Genomic DNA, 23,251 nt, shown 5'->3' on the forward strand with positions numbered 1-23,251 from the left:
CCTCAAGATACAAGAGGCACACACTGGCAAAACTGAAGGGAGAGATAGATGTCTCCTTAGTAACAGAGATTTCAATACACTACTCTCAGTATTGGATAGAACATCTGGACAGAGGATGGGTAAAGAAACAGAGAGCTTAAAGAATATAATAAATGAACTAGATTTAACAGACCTCTATAGAGCATGTACCGCAAAACAGCAGGATATACTTTTAAGAACTCATGGATCCTTCTCCAAGATAGGCCACATGTTGGGTAACAAGACAAGTCTCAATAAATTTTGAAAGATTGAAATTATACAAAACACACTCTGATCATAACAGAATGAAGTTGGAAATCAATAATGGATGGAAAAGGGAATATACATAAATATATGGAAATTAAACAACACACTCTTAATCAGTGGGTCAAAGAAGAAATTGCAAGAGAATTCAGCAAGTATCTTGAGACAAGTGAAAATGAGAATGCACCATATCAAAACCTATGGCACACTGCAAAGGCAGTGCTAAGTGGGAAATGTATAGCCCTCAATGCTTACATTAAAAAAAGAAGAAAGAACTAAAACTGAAGATTTAACTGCACACCTGGAGGAACTAGAAAAAGAACAACAAACTAATTCCAAACCAAGCCGAAGGAAAGAAGAGAGAATCAACAATATCAAAAGTTAGTTCTCTGAGAAGATAAATAAAATTGACAAACCCATAGCCAGACTGACAAAGAAAAAAGAGAGAAGATGCAAATAAAATCAGAAACAAGAGGGGAGACGTTACCACTGACCCTAAAGAAATAAGAGAGATCCTAAGAGGATACTATGAGCAACTGCATGCAAAAAAAACTAGACAATCAACTCATACCAGCAGAATATCTCAGCCTACATGTAATATCAGGTGTTAAAAACTGCTTTTTTGTGGGAAGCGGACTTGGCCCAATGGGTAGGGTGTTCGTCTACGACATGGGAGGTCCACAGTTCAAACCCCGGGCGTCCTTGACCCATGTAGAGCTGGCCCATGTGCAGCGCTGATGCACACAAGGAGTGCCCTGCCACACAGGGGTGCCCCCTGCGTAGGGGAGCCCCACATGTAAGGAGTGCGCCCCGTAAGGAGAGCTGCCCAGCACAAAAGTAAGTGCAGCCTGCCCAAGAATGGCCCCGCACACACGGAGAGCTGACACAACAAGATGACGCAACAAAAAGGAAACACAGATTCCCGATGTCGCTAATAAGGATAGAAGCTGTCACAGAAGAACACACTGTGAATGGACCAGACAACTGGAGGTGGGGAAGGGAAGAGAAAGAAAGAAATTAAATAAATAAATAACTGCTTTTTGACCTTCGATAAAAGGGGGAAATGGAAAGGACAAATGAGTTTATATGGCTATGAGTCTCCAAAAAAGAGTCAGGAGGTCATCAGAGGGGTAATGCTTATGCATGCCTCAGCAGGGTACCAGAGACAGCCAAAGTAGATAGAAACCCAGGTATTAGTTCTCCTGAGGGCTACAGAGACCCACAGGTTCTATAGTCATGACAGATGGCTCTGGAGTTTAGGGCCATGTAAGTTGGCCTACTTTGGAATTTGTTTTGCTTAGTGTGATGGAGTTGGACTCAGATATGACCTTTCTACACATGCCTCTTCTGTTACTTTTACCAGACCTGTGGTTGGTGTTTGGGTTGGTATATACTCAGAAGACCTGAATCTCTATACCATCCATGTGACAGACAGACGCTGAGCCTCAGCAGACTTCCAACTCCTACCGTCTGGTTTATTGGACTTACCCTAGCCAGCTAACAGGGAGGTGAAGAAGATCAACCACCAGACCAGGGAGCCAAGAGTGCCTGCAACTGCAAACAGGAGAATTGCATCCATCATCTATGTGGAATCTAAGCCCCCTCTTGATGTAGAGGGGGACTGGACTTAACCATCCCAGGGTCCCCAGGATGGAGGAATAGAGTATAGATTAGAGTGGACTTACTGTTGTTCTGCTGGGGAACTACTGTAATTAGTAAGGGAAGAAATTGTAATATTGATGTGGGGAAAGTGGCCACGGTAGCTGCTAGAGATATGGTGTGGGGGCATTTTCAGGATTTGGAGTTGTCCTGTGTGGTGCTGCAGGGACAGATGCTGGACATTGTATGTCCTGCCATGGCCCACTGGGTGGACTGGGGGAGAGTGTAGTCTACAATGAAGACCACTGTCCATGTGGTGCAGCAGTGCTCCAAAATGTATTCACCAGGTGCAGTCAATATGCCACGATGATGAAAGAGGTTGTTGATGTGGGAGGAGTGGCATGGGGAGGTGGGGGGTATATGGGGACCTCATATTTTTTTAATGTAACATTTAAAAGAAAATAAGGAAAATAAAAATAAATAAGTCAAGCAAATGTGAGAGCAATGGTCCTAGATCAAAATAGGAAAACACTGTCTCTATTCCTCTTCTTGTTTCTTCTACTACCATTTCTCAAACTCCCCTTATTACAGGTCCCTGTCAATGCTCTGCCTACTCTTCTACTACTGTTCTTTCCTCCCTCCTCCAAGTTTTCAGTTCATCTCTTGAAATTCTTTTTAAAGTTGAATATTTTATAATGTCTTCTAAGATTGAGGATATTACTTCTAAGTTAATTAATTTGAATCCAGGTTTTCTGATGTCTGAGGCAATATTTACAACCGTCTAAAGCTATAATCTTGCATTTTAGCAATGTCCCCGTAAACAATTATTGAGACTGCTATACATTTGCCAAAAACATTTTAGTAAATGTGATAATCCAATGCAAGTTCATAATAAACAACCTATTCTGAAAATTGTCAAAAGTTGCAGTTCAACATAAAAAAAGATTTACTTGGGAAACGGACTTTGGCCCAGTGGTTAGGGTGTCCATCTACCATATGGGAGGTCCGGGGTTCAAACCCCGGCCTCCTTGACCCGTGTGGAGCTGGCCATGCGCAGTGCTGATGCGCGCAAGGAGTGCCGTGCCACGCAAGGGTGTCCCCCGCGTGGGGGGAGCCCCACGCGCAAGGAGTGCGCCCGTGAGGAAAGCCGCCCAGCGTGAAAAGAAAGTGCAGCCTGCCCAGGAATGGCGCCGCCCACACTTCCCGTGCCGCTGACGACAACAGAAGCGGACAAAGAAACAAGACGCAGCAAATAGACACCAAGAACAGACAACCAGGGGAGGGGGGGGAATTAAATAAATAAATAAATAAATAAATAAATAAATAAAGATTTACTCCAACAAAATTTAATCCTTTTAACAATAATTAATTCAAAGAATTTTTCATTATAAGTAATAAAACAATGAACATAAAACACAAATTAAAATGGATCATGAAGTTACATTGGTTCTAAGTTAAAAATATAAGGTTAATTAATCATTCTTTATGAATCAGTTATTAACCCATAAAAAGAATTGGTCAACATCCAATATTGCTTTGTGACTAAAGTTATTTTGTCTGAAGTTCTGAAAATTTGTCAGAGTTTCTATGAATTATTAAAAATTTATACTGCAAAAAAAAAAAACCAACAACTAGACAATGTAGAGGTGATGGACATATTCCTAGAACACACAAACCTACACTGACCCTAGAAGAAATAGCCCTCAACAAACAAATCACAAGTGAAGAGACTGAAAGTCATCAATCCAAAAGTTGAAAAGCCTGGGACCAGATGGCTTCACAGGTGAATTTTAACAGTCATTCAAAGGCAATTTAATATCAATCTTGCTCAAGCTCTTCCAAAAAAATTGAACAGAAAGAAACACTACCAAACTTATTCTATGAAGCCAACATCATCCTAATACCAAAATTAGACAAAGATACTACAAAAAAGAGAAAAATATAGACCAATATCTCTAATGAATAAAGATGCAAAAATCCTCAACAAAATACTTGCAAACAGAATGCAAAAGCACATTAAGGAATTATACACCACGATCAAGTGGATTTTATCCCTGGTATGCAAGGGTGGTTCAACACAAGAAAATCTATTAGTGTAACAAACCACATTGATAAATTGAAGAAAGAAAATCACAAGATCCTCTCAATTGATGCAGAAAAGGCATTTGCAAAATACAGCACCCTTTCTTGATAAAAATACTCCAAAAGATAGGAATAGAAGGAAGCTTTCTAAAAGGCAAATGCATAGAATGTAATAATAAATCAATGGTTTCGGTGGGGGGAAATGACTAAATGCCAGCTCCTCATCAGAAACCATGGAGGCAAGAAGGCAGTGAGAAGACATATTTCAGTGCTGAAAACTAAAAATTGCCAACCAAAAATTCTATATCTGGCAAAACTGTCTTTCAAAATTGAGGGAGGGATAAACAAAAGCTGAGGGAGTTCATCACCACTAGACTAGCCTATAAGAAATGCTAAAGGGGGAAACGGACTTGGCCCAGTGGTTAGGGCGTCGGTCTACCACGTGGGAGGTCCGCGGTTCAAACCCCGGGCCTCCTTGACCCGTGTGGAGCTGGCCCATGCAGCAGTGCTGATGAGTGCAAGGAGTGCCGCCCCACGCAGGGGTGTCCCCCGCGTAGGGGAGCCCCACGCACAAGGAATGCACCCATAAGGAGAGCCGCCCAGCACAAGGAATGCACCCATAAGGAGAGCCGCCCAGCACGAAAGAAAGTGCAGCCTGCTCAGGAATGGCGCCACCCACACTTCCCGGGCCGCTGAAGCAGACAAAGAAACAAGACGCAGCAAATAGACACAGAGAACAGACAACCGGGGGAGGGGGGAGGAATTAAATAAATAAATAGATCTTAAAAAAAAAAAAGAAAGAAATGCTAAAGGGAGTTCTGCATGTAGAGATAATATCATGGTAAATTAAAATATCAGTACTATTGTATTTATGCTTTATAACTCCACTTTTAATTTCCTACAGTATCTAAAAGGCAAATGTATAAAACATAAAGATAAATTAGTAGTTTTAACCTCAATAGATAAACATGTAATTTGTGACAGGAACTTCAGAAAGGTGGAAGGATGAAGGGGTATAGGAACATGGTATATATATGCTATCGAAGTTAAGTTAGTATCAAAGCAAACAAGATTGTTATAGATTTAGGATATTAAATTTAAGGCCCATGGTAACTACAAAGAAAAATATCAGAGAATAATATATAGAGACAGAAAGTAGAGTTTACCAGGGGTGGGAGAAGGGGCAATGAGGACTTACAGCAAAATGAGCCTACAGCTGAGATCAGAAGTTGGGCCCATGGAGCCTTAAGAGAGACAGGAAGGCTGAACCCTTACAGATATCACCTGCCATCTTGCTTCAACACGTGGCAACAGACTTTGGATGAGGAAGTTCCTCTTATGGTACCTTGGGTTGGGCTCTTTAGGGCCTTGTAACTGTAAGCTTTTACCCCAAATAAATACCCTTTATAAAAGCCAACCGATTTCTGGTACATTGCATCAGCACCCCTTTGCCTATCTAGTACACAAGGGGGGAAAAAAGGAGGAAGAAACCTGTTTTTAAAAATCATTATAGAGAAGCAGATGTGGCTCAGGTGATAAGGCCTCAGGTGATAGAGGTCCCCAGTATCGAGTCCCGGTGAATCCTAGAGGATAGGGATGAAAGGAGAAGACAAAAAGAGAAATAGATACAGAAGATCACACAGCGAGTGGTCACAAAAAGCGAATACAGCAGGGTGGGGGAGGGGGAAGGAGAGGGGGAGGGGAAACCATTGCAAAAAATTTAAAAATTTAAAAAGTTTAAAATCATTACAAGGAGAGTAAGTGTGGCTCAAGCAACTGGGCACCCGCCTCCCACATGGGAGATCCCCAGTTCAGTTCCCAGTGCCTCCTAAAGATGAGCCACAACGAGTTGCAGTGAGCTGCAAGTAGAAATGGCTCAAGCGGTTGAGCATTCCCCTCCCACATGGGAGATTCGGGGTTTGGTTCCCAGGGCCTCCTGAAGAAGACAAGGAGATAGACGAGGGAGCCATCTTGGCAGGGGATAAAAAAATTTTTTTAAATCATTACATAAGATATAATTGTATTTATACATTAAGTAAAATTTGTTTAAATCAAGATTTGATGATTTGACAAAATGTAAGTTTTTTTATTCCAGATTCTAAGTACAAAGCAGTATGGTACTGGCATAAAGAGAGGCACAAAGACCAAAGGAATAGACTAAAGAGTCCAGAAATAAACCCACACAGCCAGGGACTCTGATTTTTGAGAAGGGTGCCAAATAGATTAACTGAGCAAAGAATGGTCTCTTCAACAAATGATTTGGGAGAAACTGGATATTTATAAGCAAAGCAATGAAATAGACTCTAACCTCACGCCATAAGCAAAAGTTAATTCTAAATAGGTCAAGGACCTAAACATAAGAGCTAAAACTATAAAACTCCCAGAAGAAACAAATTCAATCAAAACCTTGGATTTGGTAGTGATTTCTTAGATATGATGCCAAAAGCATAGGCAATAAAAGGAAAAATAGTAAAATGAGCTTCATCAAAACTAAAAACTTTTTTATATCAAAAGACACTATCAGGAAGCAGATGTGGCTTAACCAGTTGGGCACCCAGGTACCTACCATATGGGAGGTCCCAGACTCAGGTCTTGGTGCCTCTTAAAGGAGATGAGCAGATGCTGCACCCAATGCAATAAGTTAGACACCACAATGAGCTAGACACCACAATGATCTAGGCACCGCACCCACTGCAATGAGCAGATTCCACAAGCTAGCAGACATCACAGCCCACAGGGAGTGGATGTGGCTCAGGCTGTTGGGCACTCACCTTTCATGTGGGAGGCCCTGGGTTCAGTTCCAGTGTCTCCTTGAGAAGGTAAGCAAATGATGAGCAGACAGATGAGAGAAACATCCAGGGAGAAGGCGGATTAAAAAAATAAAGTAAATAAATAAATCTTTTTTAAAAAGACACTATCAAGAAAATGAAAAACAACAAACACCAATGGAAGAAAATAATTGTGACCCATATATCTGATAAGGGATTAAAACTCAGAATAATAAAGAATTGCTGCAACTCAAAAACAAGACAAACACCCAATTTTTAAAATGGGCCAAGGACCTGAATAGACATTTCTCTAGAGAAGACATACAAATTGACAATAAGCACATGACAAGATGCTCAATATCATCGGTCATCAGGAAAATTCAGATCAAAACCACATGATATATATCATTTCACACCCACTTGGATGACTATAATTTAAAAATATAGAAAATAATAAATGGTTGAGATCATAGAGAAATAGGAACACTTGTACATTATTGGTGACGCTGTAAAATGATGCAGCCACTGTGGAACTCAGTTTGGCAGTTCCTCAGAAAATTGAAAAGTAATTACCATACGACCTGGCAATCCCATTTCTGGGTATATACCCAAAAGAATTTTAAGGAGGGACTCAAACAGAAATTTTCACACTGGTGTTCATAGTGGCATTACTCACAAAAGCCAAAAGGTGGAAGTAACCCAAATGTCCATCAGTACCTGAATGGATAAACAAAATATGGTATATACATACAATGGAATATTATGTGGTTGTTAAAAGGAATGAAGTCTGATGCATGCTGAAGCATGGGTAAACCTTGAAGACATGTTGAATGAAATCAGACAGACACAAAAAGGACGAATATTATTCGATCTCACTTATATGAAATATCTAGAAGAAGCAAACTTCATAAAGACAGATGTTGGTGTGTAAGTTGCCAGGAGTATAAGAGATGGGATGAGAAGAGGGAAGTATAGTTTGATGATAAGTAGTTTCTATTTGAGGTGATGGAAAAGAAGAAGGTGTAATGGATTTTGGTGATGGTAGCCCAATATTGTGAATATAATTAATACCACTGAATTGTACATTTGAATGTGGTTCAATGGTAAATTTTGTGCTCTATATTGGTTGCTGTATTAAAAAGCTTTAAAAAAGAATGGCGGATACCAATCAAAATTCCAACAGCCTTCTTTGCAGAAATTTTAAAAACTAAACATCAAAGTCATATGGAAGTGTAGGGGACCCTGAATAGCCAAAACCATCTAGAAAAAGATGAGAAAAGTTGGAGAACTCACACTTCTTGATTTTAAAACTTATTACAAAGTTACAGTAATCAAACACTATGGTACTGGCACAAAGATAGACTCATAGATGAATAGTGTAGAACTAAGAGTTCAGAAATAAATGCATAACCCACACACCTATGGTCAACTGAATTTTGAAAAAGGTGCCCATTCCACTCAATCAGAAAGAATAGTCTCTTCAACAAACAGTGCTGGGAAAACTGAATTTCCACAAGCAAAATACTAAAAGTGTACCTTACCTCACACCATATACAAAAATTAACTCAAAATGGGTCAAAGAACTAAATATAAGAAGTAAAACTATAAAAATCCTAGAAAAAAACCATAGGGAAACATCTTCAGAATGGCTCCTATTTTAAAAACGGAAAACGAGGGATCGTAAGGATGTGGAGAAATAGGAACTCTAATACACTGCTGGTGCGAATGTAAACTAGTGCAGCCACTGTGGAAAACAGTTTGGTGGGTTCCTCAAAATGAAACAGAATTACCATATGACTTGGCAATTCTACTCCTAGGTATATACTCAAAAGAATTGAAAGCAGGGACTTAGTTACTTGTATGTCAATGTTCATTGCAGCATTGTTCACAATTACTGAAAGATGGAAACAACAGATGAATGAGTAAACAAAATGTGGTATTTACATACAATGGAATACTATGTAGACATAAAAAGAAATGAAGTTCTGACACATGGTACAACATGGATGAACCTTAAAGATATCATGTTGAATGAAACAAGTCAGACACAAAAGGACAAATACTGAATGATTCTGCTAATATGAGGTGTGTGGTTTGGAGCTATAAGTACCCCACCACCACCAAAAAAAAAAAAAATGTACTCAAAAAACTTAATCCATTCCTGGGGGTGTGAACTCATTGTAAGTAGGACCTTTTGATGAGGTTACTTAAGTTACCGTGTGGCCCGCCTCAATCAGAATAGGTCTTAATCCCATTATTGGAGTCTTTTATAAGCAGAATGAAATTCAGACAGAAAAAGCCACAAGAAGCCAGAAGCTGAAATTCAAGGGAACTGGAAAGAAAATGAATAGTCCAGGAAAGGTCGCCATGTGACAGAGGAGCCAAGGACAAAGGATTGCTGGCAGCCAGTCCCAGAATGCCAGTCTTCAGGAAGAAAACAACCTTGATGAAGCCTAGATTTGGACTTTCTTGTAGCCTCAAAACCATGACCTGAAAAATCCCCATTGTTTAAGCCAACCCATTTGCATGGTATTTGCTTGAGTAGCCAAGGAAACTAAAGCATGAAGTATATGAAGAAAATAAAAATGGCTCCTTAAATGAAAAGATGTTCAGCCTATCTCAAGAGAAATGCAAATTAAAACTACACGTTTTCCCTCCATAAGATAGCAGAAAGTCTGAACTACTGCCAGCACACTCTGTTGGTGAGGCTTTGGGGAAATATGCACTCTCATACATTCCTGCTGAAAGGGCATAATTGCATATTGCCCGAGAATGGCAATTAAGCAACATCACAGTAAGAACCACCAGTGTATCAGCAGACTTCCCTGTGAGTTCACAGCATTCTTCCTGACATGGGAACTATATCCAATTTTTTTTTAATATTTATTTATTATTATTATTTTTTAATTACATTAAAAAAAATATATGAGGTCCCATTCAACCCCACCGCCCCCGCCCCCCACTCCCCCCACAGCAACACTCTCTCCCATCATCGTGATACATCCATTGCACCTGGTAAGTTCATCTCTGAGCATCACTGCACCCCATAGTCAATGGTCCACATCATAGCCCAGACTCTCTCACGTTCCATACAGTGGGTCCTGGGGGGATCTACAGTGTCCCGTAATTGTCCGTGAAGCACTATCCAGGACAACTCCATGTCCCGAAAACGCCTCCACATCTCATCTCTTCCTCCCGTTCCCCACACCCAGCAGCCCCCATGGCTACCGTTCCCACACCCATTTCACATTTCCTCTGTGGACATTGGATTGGTTGTGTCCATTGCACACCTATGTCAAGTGAGGGCTTAGATTCCACATGGGTACTGGATGCACTCTTCCCACTTCTAGTTGTAGACACTCTAGGCTCCATGTTGTGGTGGTTGACCTTCTTCAACTCCATGTTAGCTGAGTGGAGTAAGTCCAATAAGTTAAAGTGTAGGAGCTGAAGTATATCCAATTTGACCTTGTCACTCCACTCTAAAAAAAAGTGTTCTCAGAAATAAATCCTAATTTAAAAGGATATATGTAGGAGGATGCTTGTTGCAGCATTGTAATTGCAAAACTGCAAGAAATCTGAATGTCAATAAGGAAATGGTTGGGTAAATAATGGTATATTTATACTATGGATTGATTGAAAATAGCTAAGTTTGCATTCCATCAAATATTAAATAAAAAAAGTAAACTGCAGACAAAACATTACAATAACATTAGTTAATAGGTACATAGGGTTTACAATGTGTCAGACACATTTTAAGGGCTTTTCACACATCTCATTTAATTCTCCCAACAACCTTATGAGGTAAAGTACTATTATTACCCCCATTTCAAAAATGAGAAAGTCAAGGCAGAGAGATTGAATAACCTGCCCAAGGTTACACTATTGGTAAATGACTAGAACCTGGAATTGAGTCCAGGCAGTCTGACTCCAGAGTAGCAGCATATAATCACAAAATAGCTGTCTCTAAACCTAATTCTTCAGACCTACTCAACTTTATGGTGCTTTTGGATCCTCCAGTCTGTATAAGACAGAGTAGGATTTCAGTAAATGTTGATATCAATGAGAAATAAATGAAATCATAAAACAGTAATTGCTATCCCAACATAACTTGGCTGAAAGATTGTAAAGCTACAAAGTCATACAAATTGGATTCCATACCACCTCTTCCACTTACTAGCTGGGTGAATTTCTTCACACCTCTGAGAGCTTTAGAGATGTTTCTTGAACGAATGAATAAAGGATCTTGCAGAGATGTGTATCAAATTAAGTGAAATAATACTTGTCTAGTATCTGACCCACAATAAGCGCTCAATAAATGGAATTACTACTCTCTCTACTATATCACAATTTTTATTTATGTATACTATGAGTTCCTTGAGAATAAGAGAATTCTTTTTTAAAGATTTATTTATTTACTTATTTTCTCCCCTTCCCCTCCTCCCGCCTGCTGATTTTGTTGTCTGCGTTGTCTTCTTATTTTCTCTTCTCTAGGATTCACCAGGATTCAATCCTGGAGACCTCTGATAGGGAAAGAGGTTCCCTGTCAATTGTGCCACCTTAGTTTTGGGTTTTTCTTGCACTTCACCTTGACTCTCCCCTTATCTCTCTTTTGATGCATCATCTTGCGTGGGGCACTGCTCACCACGAGGCCACTTGCATGGGCACTTGCACAGGCACTGGCTGGCCACGAAGGCAAGCTTTAGCTTCTTTTTCACCAGGAGGCCCAGGGATCAAACCCAGGTCCTCCCATATGGTACGCAGAAGCTCTATTACTTGAACCACATCTGCTTCCCAGAATAAGAAAATTCTGATTCGAACTCTGAATTCCCCAAGGTGCCAGGTCCTGAGTTATAACTTTATTAGGTGACTAGAATAAATAGGTATAACTACCATTTCTAACATGTTCAGGGCCGGGAAACTGCTAGAGATTACATATCCCGGATGCATTTGGCCCCTTAGAGGCATGTACAAATTCCACCAGTTCGCAAGAAAATCGGATGGTTCACCTACAAACCCAAGTCTTCCGTCCCTGCAAACCAAGGCTGAGGTCAATGGAACCCGCCCACGCCTCACGCCTCACGCCTCCCCACAGTGGCCTCTGACACGCCTGGGCAAAGGGAAGACGCATGCGCAGTCGGCTCCTCTCGGTTCCTCCCTTCCCTAATCCTTCGCGTTTCAAGCGTTAGGTCATTTTTGTCCCCTACTGCGTGCGGTGGCAGTTTCCGTGCGGAAGTGGTGGCTGTGGGAGAAAAAGATGGCGGCCACTGTGGTGTTGCCGGCTGGTGCAGTGGCAGGTCGGGCCAACAAGCGCGGCGTCAGCGGTGGTGGAGGAGCCAGAGGTGCGGAGGAGGAACCCCCGCCGCCCCTTCAAGCAGTTTTAGTGGCCGACGGCTTCAACCGCCGCTTCTTCCCCATCTCCAAGGACCAGCCTCGGGTGAGGGCCGCGCACGAGAGCAGTCAGAGGTCCAGGAGGTGGCGGGACTGGACCAAGTGGCCCTTTCGGCTGCCTAGTGAGGCGTGCTCTGAAAAGGCTTTTTGTCTCTCGTTTCCCCTGAAATCCGTTTTATCTGATTAGGAGGAAGGCGGAGGGACTTTGTAAAGCCCTGATGACTGCCTGACCAAGTTGAGTGGTTGGCAGATTTGGGAACTCGTAGGTTTGGGAGCCCACCTCAGATTTGGGAGGAAAAAAGAGGGCTGAATGTAGAAGCAGTGCTTGAGAGAAGCCATTACACGGGGATTCAATCGCCTAAGAGGAGACTGCGCTGCTTTCTTTACCTTTGTAGAGGAAATAGATGCTTAGGTGAAAGAAGATCACCTCCTTTTACCTCTTGGGGAGAAGTCATATGCATAAAATGGAGTGGGGTGTTATGATCTGATAGTAAGGCTGTTTTGGATCTCGTGCTATATGTACTTTACCTCCTAACAGGTTTTAATGACAGGCAGTGCCATCTGTTGAAAGAAGACCGGAATAAGCCAGCAGCCCCTTTATTGTCTAAACAATGGTGAATTTGGACTAAGCTAGTTCTGGGCATTGCTGGGTCACTCAGCAGTTCAGTCCAGTGGGAGGGGGAACTGCACTGGGTTTAAACTGCATTGGGAAAAAAATCCTCCCTAAACCCTTCTTCTCACCCCACCCCCTAAATAAAAGGCCTCATGGGTGTTTATTTTTGACAAGTGATTTTTTGTGGCTAACCCCTGACTCTTAGAAAGGGGATCAAGGAAGGAAATTTTATGGAAAAGAAGGTCTTATCAGTGCTTCAGTTTCTGCAGTTATGATTGATTTCCTGTGTTGTTTTTTGCCAGTGATGGTCTGTTATTCTACAGCAGCTCTGTGTCTGACTAGGCAAGTAGATTTTGTGTTTTCCATGTCCGAATTGTAACTGCTTAGAGCACAATCAGGCAGGACCTGATTACTTTTGAGTTTGAAAGATAAAGCAAAACTGTGTTTGATAGAGGAATGAAAATTGTGATTGCATTGGGGGAAAGACCTCAAACTTTTGTTCATCTCCTAACCTCCAGGTCCTCTTGCCACTGGCAAATGTGGCACTAATTGACTACACTCTGGAATTCCTGACTGCCACAGGTGTACAGGAAACCTTTGTCTTTTGTTGCTGGAAGGCTGCTCAAATCAAGGAACATTTACTGTAAGGCAACTTTTCTTTCTGGTTTCACCATCTTTTTCCAGTTTTCTTAGAAAGGATGTAATTAAGGGGAAATTTTAAGGGGAAAAAATGTCTATTTAGATCCCAATGAAGGTCTAAAGGCATTTTCTTCACTTATCAGGAGGTGAGCAACTGAAGCCCTGTATCTTTCTGTCCTCGAGTTCCTGTGAGAAACATTAAAGAATACCACCTGTGTTTTTTCTGAGTCTCAAAAATTTTACTCCCAAGGGTTTTGCTTTTTTATTTAATGGCTCCAATATGGCAGTTAAAAGAGTAACATCTTTGTTTTTCCACTGAACTTCTAAATAGTGTTTTTTTCTGCTCATCGAGAGCAAGGATGAGCTCTTCATCTTCGTGTTCCCAGTGCCTAACTTAGAGCCAGGCTCATAGTAAGCATTTAACAAATGGTGAAATCTTCTTGAAAAAGAGTAAATCTCAGGATTTATGGAAGTTTAGGAAATAAAGGCTAGGATATTAGCATGGTCTTCATCACAGTTCCTAAATTTATTATGGACTTTCAAAGGGGAAATGTGGCATGAAAATTCTCTTTCCAGAATTTCAAATTCAGGTCGATGCTTGGGGACAGGAATCAGGGTATAGAGAGGAAATGACTTTGTCTCTAACACATAAAACAAGACTGATGATACAGGGAACTGAAAGTATTAATTACAGTTCATAAATCTCTTTGAAGTTGAGGACGCTGGCAGGAGCCCAGAAAAGCCATAAAGAAGGTGTGTGAATGCTGAATGGGGGCAAATAAATAGGAAAGGACCACATGATCTTTATGCTTGATTTACTCGTTCCCCTCACTCCCTTCCCTTAGGAAATCCAAGTGGTGCCGCCCTACATCTCTCAATGTGGTTCGAATAATTACATCAGAGCTATATCGATCACTGGGGGATGTCCTCCGTGATGTTGATGCCAAGGCCTTGGTGCGCTCTGACTTCCTTCTGGTGTATGGGGATGTCGTCTCAAACATCAATATTACCAGAGCCCTGGAAGAACACAGGTCAGGATGGGAAAATGATAGCAACTAGAGTTAGAAACGAGCAGAGCCCTAAGACTACTTTTTTGCAGCTCTCTCTCCTGTCCATTATAGGTTGAGGCGGAAGCTAGAAAAAAATGTATCTGTGATGACAATGATCTTCAAGGAGTCTTCCCCCAGCCACCCAACTCGTTGCCATGAGGACAATGTGGTAGTGGCTATGGATAGTGCCACAAACCGGGTTCTCCATTTCCAGAAGACCCATGGCCTCCGGCGTTTTTCTTTTCCCCTGGTATGTGGATATTTGGGATCTTTGAGTTGAGAAAGTGGCAAGCTTTGGCAGGAGAGACTGGTTAAAGTCCTTGCAACTTCTCCCCACAGAACTTGTTCCAGGGCAGTGGAGATGGGGTGGAAATTCGCTATGATTTACTGGATTGTCATATCAGCATCTGCTCCCCTCAGGTGAGCTCTTCAGGGCCAAAACTGCATGTCCAAAGGGTAGATCTCCAAGAGCGCTGTATTAGCCCCTGAGGAGGCCAGGGTATATTTCTTCTCCCTCTTTTTTTAATCTGTTCTAAAGCAAAAAGGTGCTGTCATCTTGTTTTCCAGTATTCCATTAAGAGCTTTATGGGGATTGTGGTCTTTGTCCAGGGGTGTAGGGTCTGATAGGTCTCTGGGGACTTTCCTTTGCTTCTGGAGAATTGCACTTAACCTTGGTCCCACCCCTCTTCCCCTGACAGGTGGCGCAACTCTTTACAGACAATTTTGACTACCAAACTCGAGATGACTTTGTACGAGGCCTGTTAGTGAATGAGGAGGTAAGAAAAGACTTCCAAAGCCTCTTCAGGAGAGTTTGAGAGGGCTGTGAGTTTGTCTCATGCTAGTAACTTTTAGCGCCCTTTTGTGTTTTATTGCATCTTAGGAGGGAGGAAAAGAATCCAGGGGGAGGAAGCATTACACAGAGAAAAGTATCAGACCACCTAGCTGTGACAGCAAAAGGCAGAGAGGAACTTTAGAGGGTTATAAAGGTATCGTACCTGGGGTGTTCCTCCTACCTTACTTAGATGAGCTCCCTTTCCTTCTTACCCAGATCCTAGGGAACCAGATCCACATGCACATAACAGCTAGGGAATATGGTGCCCGAGTCTCCAACCTACGTATGTATGCGGCTGTCTGCGCTGACATCATCCGCCGATGGGTCTACCCTCTCACTCCTGAGGCGAACTTCACTGACAACACCACTCAGAGCTGCACTCATTCCCGGCACAACATTTACCGAGGGCCTGAGGTCAGCCTAGGCCATGGCAGCATCCTGGAGGAAAATGTGCTCCTAGGCGCTGGCACTGTCGTTGGCAGCAATTGCTTCATCACCAACAGTGTCATTGGCCCTGGCTGCCACATTGGTGAGCACAAGTAGGATAACCAAGCTGCTGTCCTAGGAGCAGAAACCTGGCGGGCCCTGTGTCTTCAGAAGCATGGATGTGTACACAAGGAATAGTCCCTAGGAATAAGTAACTAGAATGGCTACCTTAAGAAAGGAGAGATCAGTGATCCCCTGATTTGTGGTTGGAGAGCCTTTTATTGGTCCCCAGTATGCTGTATTCATGTTCAGGACAAAGTAGATAATTAACATACAATGATAATATCTGTTGAGTGTATTGCAGTTTACAAAGGACTTTTACATACATTATTTCATTTAATCAATACAAAAACTATGTGAGGTTGTTATTTATCCCCAATTTTCAGATAAACAAACAGGCTCAAATAGGTTGTTTGCCAAAGGTCATGGCTAATAAGAGGCAGTGCAGGGGCTTAGCTGAGTATAATGATTTTGAGTCCAGCATTTTTTTCACTCTACCATAACTGCCTGGATAGCCACTTGGTAACTTACTTTGTTTTTAGGAATATAATGTTTCTGATGGTACTGCCCCTTTAAAGAGCAACAATAAGCTTCTAATTCGAAAATATACAGGAAGAGGAGGAATAATTTGGTTCTACTTATAGACATGGATATGATTCTCAGAGTTCCTGAGTTTAGGGAATCCCCAGCAATCTTGTAGGTTCTCAGGTTCTTAAGCCCTGTATAGTCTGCAGTTGTTATGAATCTGGTGGAGGATGGACAGGCTAAGCAATGATCTATTCTCAGGCTTGGGCTTTGGAAGAGGGTCTTTTTGGTGAATTGGGGGATGGGTCTTACAGCTAGGTGGGAGCTGGGCTGGTGTCATTCGGCCCTGTCCTCCATGAAGAGCTCTAGTCAGGAGTTGGATCCCTGAGTGACCATGAGTCCTTCCCATCCTGAGCTAGGTGATAACGTGGTGCTGGACCAGGCTTACTTGTGGCAGGGTGTCCGAGTGGCAGATCGAGCACAGATCCATCAGTCTCTGCTTTGTGACAATGCTGAGGTCAAGGAACGAGTTACACTGAAGCCACGCTGTGTCCTCACTTCCCAGGTGAGATCTACTCCATACTGTTCACAGGCCCTAAATTGAGTGTGGTCATGCTGATCTAGATGGGGACCTTGTTTCCAGCTATAATCCATCCTGCTATGAGAGTCTAAATCCATTGGGTTCATTTACCTACTACTTGACTTAGTGAAAAAAGTCTCTCCCATTTTCAGGATATTCTTTTCCCCAACAAGCTAATGGGTCTAATGCCACCCACTGCTTTTTTCTCCTATAGGTGGTACTGGGTCCAGACATCGTCCTGCCTGAGGGCTCGGTCATCTCTTTGCACCCTCCAGACGCAGAGGAAGATGAGGATGATGGTCAGTTCAGTGATGATTCTGGGGCCAACCAAGAAAAGGAGAAAGTGAAGCTGAAAGGTGTGAGGCTTAACAGGTGTGGGGCATCTGTGAATCTCTCTGCCCCATTAAAAAAAAATCAGTATTTCCTCCTGGAGGGATGGGTGCTTCTGCTGGGCCATCCCTAAAGATCAGTGCCTTTTCAAGGTTACAATCCAGCAGAAGTTGGAGTTGCAGGCCAGGGCTACCTCTGGAAACCTGCAGGTACGAATATGGAGGAAGAAGAAGAACTACGACAGAATCTGTGGGGTGAGCTACGTCTTAGTTCTGTTATTCTCATTCTACTGAATCTGAATATTTTAAAGGATAACTGATAACTCAGAATTAGATTACTTGTTCATTCTGTTATGCATGCAGACAGGGCATATATATTGCTCTCTGTCAGTGGTTCCTACCTTATTTTTCTTCTTTCTCACCCTTTACGAGTTCTCAGGACTCACAGTCAACATGGAAGAAGAGAGTGAAACTGAAAGTGAGCAAAGTATGAATTCTGAGGAGCTAGACAGCTGGGCATGCTCACCACAGATGGATGACATCAAAGGTAAGTGGCCAGGGGAGACTTTTCATGGTACAAAGTAGGAAAACCTCCAGTCTATTATTGTCTGAGTCATCTAGCCAAAGACTTGTGTTCCTTCTACAAAGGGGTGGTGTGAAGTCAGGGCTGAGTGACTTAAAGCATTCTGGAGTGATGGTGGCCCTTGAACTTATTCTTGCTTTGGATTTAGTGTTCCAGAATGAAGTCCTAGGAACACTGCAGCGGGGTAAAGAGGAGAACATTTCTTGTGACAATCTAGTCCTGGAAATCAACTCTCTGAAGTAAGAGCAGCCCCTCCCTGTTTCCTTCTTCTAGGGTAGCCCAAGCAGGGGGAGATTCTCTCCTATGTATTTCTTCCCCAAATAGGAATCTATTCCCTCCACATCCCAGGTGGTCAAGGCCAGTAGCATATGGAGGAAGGAAGTCATTAGATTCTAGTCTCAGCAACACCCTTCACATCCATATTGTTCCATCTGACTTCCTCTCCTCCAGTGTCCTGCCAAAGTCATAGTCCTACAGCATGCTGAAATGGTCACTGAGGGCCCTGGTGTCACCCTAATCTTCTCACAGGTATGCCTACAACATAAGCCTAAAGGAGGTGATGCAGGTGCTGAGCCATGTGGTCCTGGAGTTTCCCCTGCAGCAAATGGACTCCCCACTCGACTGTAACCGCTACTGTGTCCTGCTGCTTCCTGTGAGCAAATACTGGGGCTGGGTACAAAGGATTGGGTGGAGGCAGATACACATCCTTGCTGTGCTTGACTTTAAGGGAAATCAGTAGTAGAAGGTCATGTTATGAGATATGTCACTTCTGGTTCCTTTCTCCTTATCTCTGGAAGCTGATTAGGTTCTAGAGCAGCCTTCTCTGCTCAGGTTGGGTTCCATACTGAGTGGCCTTTGAGACCCTGGGATTCAGACTGTACTAGGTCCCCAAATGTATACCCAGAATAGACCTGGACTTTCAGAATCTCTGATTGAAAATGATTTGACCCAGAACAAGAATAGATATGTTGAGGCAGCACACAGTATCTGATCCGCTTTCACCTTACCTTCCCCGGGAATTCTTTTCTTTCTCCTTAACCCTGACTGTCAACAACTTTTAAGTCCTTCTGACATGATTCCACAGGGTCTGTCTCATCTTCCCCTTATCTTCCCATGTTTATGAAGACCCATGTAATCAGTATTGATTTTGTTTGCTGTCCAGGTGTAGGTGTCTGCTCAGGAATATATTTTTCCTCCTTTATTCCATAGCTGCTCAAGGCCTGGAGCCCTGTTTTTAGGAACTACATAAAGCGTGCTGCCGACCATTTGGAAACCTTGGCAGCCATTGAGGACTTCTTCCTGGAGCATGAAGTTCTTTGTACTTCCATGGCCAAGGTGAATGCCACCTCAAGCCCCATAGTCCTGTTTTTGCTCTGAAACAGGCACAGGCAACTCCAATGGAGGAAAAAAACTGAAGCTAACAAGAACCCAGTATGGAGTTTGGTTAACAGCAACATAGACCATTAGTGTCATGTTTATTGCTGGGAAATGCAGCTTGGAGCCAGACAAGTTAGGCATCTGTTTGGGAGTTGGCCTGGGAATGATGCATAGCAATACTCACCAAGAGTTCTAGAAATTATACCTGCCTCAGTACCAGAGTGAAGAGCCCACTCTTGTCCATTTAGAGGATACTGCCGGATGTGTGAAAGGAAGCTGAGGGCCTGGTGAAGAGAAGTGCTCAGGTCTTGACTCCTCTTCCTGTGTCCTCAGTTATATCTTTCTGGGCTCTGCAAGGCCCCTGAGATCCCCTTTGCTGGCCTTCTGTAGGTGTTGATGGCTTTCTACCAGCTGGAGATCCTGGCTGAGGAAACAATCCTGAGCTGGTTCAACCAAAGGGATACAACTGACAAGGGCCAGCAATTGCGTAAGAATCAAGGGGTGAGTCGGTCAACCTCCTCTCATCGAAGTGATTGTCTGGTTCCCTGGCTCTTGGCCCTAGGCTCCTGGGTGGTTGGTCCCTGGGACACTAGTTTTTATCTTCTAAAGGGAGCAGGAGGGTTATGGGACCATCCCCAGTCACTCTCCACTCTGCTTCCTTATAGCTGCAGAGGTTCATCCAGTGGCTAAAAGAGGCAGAAGAGGAGTCCTCTGAAGATGACTGAAGTCACACTGCCATGCTCCTGTGGGTGTGATTGCCCTCCTGGCCCCTGGGCAAGGCAAGTGAGAAGCTACTTGGAGAAGGATGAGTGACCACCATCCAGGCTGAGACTTAAGTGAGCAGAAGCTTGAACTACAGTATTCCCACTGCCAGCAACCATATACCTCCCATCCTGAGGAGCTGGGATGAGGGAAAGTGGGCTGGAACAAAGTTTCTGCTTAGAGAGGAACTAGGCACGCCCTGCTTTTGGAGGAAGGCCAGAGAAACAGCTTTGTACTCTGACTTTTCCTCAGGGAACAGCAGAAAGCAGATGGCCTCTCTACTGCTTGTATTTGTTAATAATTAAAAGAGAGAGAGAGAGAGAGAGGTGTATTTAGTTTCTGTCCAACTTTAACTGACAAGCCGTTGAAGTATGCAATCAAAGAGCAGTGGACCTCTGACAAGGCAGTGTTTCCCTAACACCTGGGGGAAAGGGAGAAGAAGGATGTTACAGCCACTAGGTGGTACTGTGGTGCCTGCCTAATTGACTAGGCTACTGCTCCTGAGTAATGGAGGGCCTCGATTCTTTTCAAGCCGCCAGTGAACCAATTTGTGGTTCTGGGGAGGTATGCCTGAGCCTATATTTATAGCAATTTTCTGTCAGGTTTATTGTTTTGTACTGAGTGATGATGCCAAGTATATGTAAAGCCCATTACTGCTTGCCAGTATCTCTCACATGCCTTCTCCAGTTGCTTATTGCTAATCATGTCAGGTAAGCTAGGCCACTCTCAATCTTAAAAATAAGGACATTTGGTTATGGTTGCATGACTCTTCAGGGGTCCTTTCTGCTTCAGTATTTTCAGTGTCTCACTTCACTCAGTGAAGTGTCTCAGGGTCTCAGAAAATTGCCCTCAGAAGCAAATATTAACCCCAGGCTGGCAATGGATATCCTAAAGAACACACAAAGGTCCTTCAAAGTGGAGTCTCCCTAAAATTGAGCAAATGTTTGTTTACTATGTGAAAAGCATTTGGCTAAACACTTTTTATGCATTATTTAGTTAACCCTCATGCTGGTTTTATCCCATTTTATATGAAGTAGGTTTTATCTCATTTTCAATTGAAGAACCTAAAGCTCAGAGAAGTAAAGTAACTCATATGAGGTCCCATAACTAGTAATTATTAATAAAGCCAGGATCTGGTGTTGGAATCCACAGCTGAAGTTTTAGTCATTTTGCTTTATTGTTTAACCTCCACCATGAGACCATCCCCTTGTGTCTCCTCTTTTTGAGCTCTTTTTTGCCTTTTTGTAACCCTTAACTCTGTTTCACACACTGTAGCAGATGTCACTGTGTTTACAAGTGACCCTCGCTGACATCACAGATAAAATGGTTGCCTTTCTTCATTTCAATTAAAGGAAAGGAGCAAGTTAAGGAAGAAGATAACTGCTCTCCACTCGGGCATAAAGGCATTGGGTATTTCTTAAGGGAAAAAACAGACTGGCCTGGATTTGTTTTGATTTGCTTTTCTTGTTCAGTAAATCTTTTATGTGAGATAGAGGACCTAGTACCTAAAGAGCATCAAGATGGTTATGGCATGGACCTATTAGGAGCAGTTAAATGCAAATAACTATCTGTGTCAAATGAGTGGTAGGGATCAGAAGTGGCAGAAAGAACTTTTTAGGAGGAAGAGATTCTTTCTAGTTGGGAAGACTAAGGAAGGCTTTACAGGATTATAACACTTGAATGGTCTAATAAATGGAAAAAGGTGGAGGAGGACATTAAAAGCAAAATAAAAGATTTCCAGTTAAATATGGCCAATTTAACATATGAGCTTTTTTGCTTTCACCAAAACTTCCATTAAAATGCCAGTAAAGGGAAGTAGATTTGGCTCAACTGATAGAGCGTCTATCTACCATATAGGAGGTCCAGGGTTCAAACCCAGGGCCTCCTGACCAGTGTGGTGAGCTGGTCCATGTGCAGTGCTGATGCGCACAAGGAGTGCCGTGCCACGCAGGGGTGTCCCCTGCCTGGTGTGCCCTGCAAGGAGAGCTGCCCCGTGCAAAAAAGCGCATCCTGCCCAGGAGGGCACTGCACACACAGAGAGCTGACGCAGCAAGATGACGCAACGATAAAAGAGACACAGATTCCCAGTGCCGCTGACAAAAATGAAAGCGGACACAGAACACACAGCAAATGGACACAAGATAACAGGGGGATGGGGAAGGGAAGAGAAATAAATAAATATTTTAAGGAGCCAGTAAAGGGGGAAGCAGATATGGGTCAAGCAATTGGGCTTCTGTTTACCATATGGGAGGACCCAGGTTTGATCCCCAGGGCCTCCTGGTAAAGGTGTGCCAGGCCCATGTGGCGACTGGCACAGCAAGGTGACGTAACAAAAGAGATGCAGGGGAAAGTCAAAGCGAGATGCAACAGGGAAGCAGATTTGGCTCAACTGATAGAGCGTCCACCTACCATATGGGAGGTCCAGGGTTCAAACCCAGGACCTCCCGACCCATGTGGTGAGCTGGTCACGTGCTGTGCCATGCAGGGGTGTCCCCCGTGTTGGGGACCCCCACGCTCGGGGAGTACACCCTGCAAGGAGGAGAGCCAGCCCGTGCAAAAAAAGCGCAGCCTGCCCAGGAGTGGTGCCACACACAGAGAGCTGACGCAGCAAGATGACACAACAAAAAGAGACACAGATTCCCAGTGCCACCGACAAAAATGCAAGCGGACACAGAAAAACAGAAAGTGAATGGACACAGAGCAGACAATGGGAGGGGGGGAAGGGAGAGAAATAAAATACAAAATCTTTTAAAAAGCGAGATGCAACAGAAACCAGGAAATGAGGTGTCGCAAGTGACAGGGTACCGCCCACATTGGAGATCCCCAGGATCAAATCCTGGTGAAGCCTAGAGAAGAAAAAGAGAAGAGAAGACAAAAGGAAACAGACACAGTTCACACAGCAAATGGGGTGGGGGTGGGGGGATAAAGACCCCAAAAAAATGCCAGTAAAGGGATAAAGACATCTGACTGTAGGAAAACAGGAGGTGACAGCAATGAGTGAGATGTCAACACTTGGGAAAATGAAAAATAGATGAAAGAGTAAAAATTAGCAGAGCAGAATAAGTTGGGCTGTACCTGCAGAGGTGGTAATTAACAAGAGGCAAAGCCAAGGCAAGGGGTTCTGCCCTTGAACCCAAAAAAGGCTTAGCACCTTAGAAAGGGTAAGGAGTGGGACTGAGAACTAAGGGAGGGTGGTAGTATAGGTTAAGGTCTACATAGTAAGTTAGGGGGAGCAGGTGTAGCTCTGGTTTGAGCACCTGCTTCCTGTGTACGAGGTCCCAGGTTACATGTCCAGTACCTCCTAAAAAAAACTCTCATTGTAGCTCAGTGGTTAAACACCTGCTTCCCATGTACAAG

At 43.2% G+C, this 23,251-nt stretch overlaps 1 protein-coding gene across 1 annotated transcript; it reads left to right on the top strand.

The window, feature by feature from the left end:
- Positions 1-11,837: 11,837 nt before the first annotated feature.
- On the top strand, positions 11,838-21,644 carry EIF2B5 (eukaryotic translation initiation factor 2B subunit epsilon). Its single transcript, XM_058295426.2, has 16 exons — positions 11,838-12,165; positions 13,251-13,375; positions 14,217-14,402; positions 14,493-14,670; positions 14,760-14,840; positions 15,119-15,196; positions 15,469-15,781; positions 16,683-16,828; positions 17,058-17,199; positions 17,326-17,427; positions 17,612-17,719; positions 17,904-17,994; positions 18,284-18,407; positions 18,965-19,090; positions 19,523-19,633; positions 19,798-21,644. The coding sequence occupies exons 1-16, from the start codon at positions 11,986-11,988 to the stop codon at positions 19,855-19,857; spliced, it is 2,151 nt and encodes a 716-aa protein (XP_058151409.1). The 5' UTR covers positions 11,838-11,985; the 3' UTR covers positions 19,858-21,644.
- Positions 21,645-23,251: the final 1,607 nt, after the last annotated feature.

Source organism: Dasypus novemcinctus, chromosome 4 (assembly GCF_030445035.2).
Source record: "Dasypus novemcinctus isolate mDasNov1 chromosome 4, mDasNov1.1.hap2, whole genome shotgun sequence".
Classification (NCBI taxonomy): Eukaryota; Metazoa; Chordata; class Mammalia; order Cingulata; family Dasypodidae; genus Dasypus; species Dasypus novemcinctus.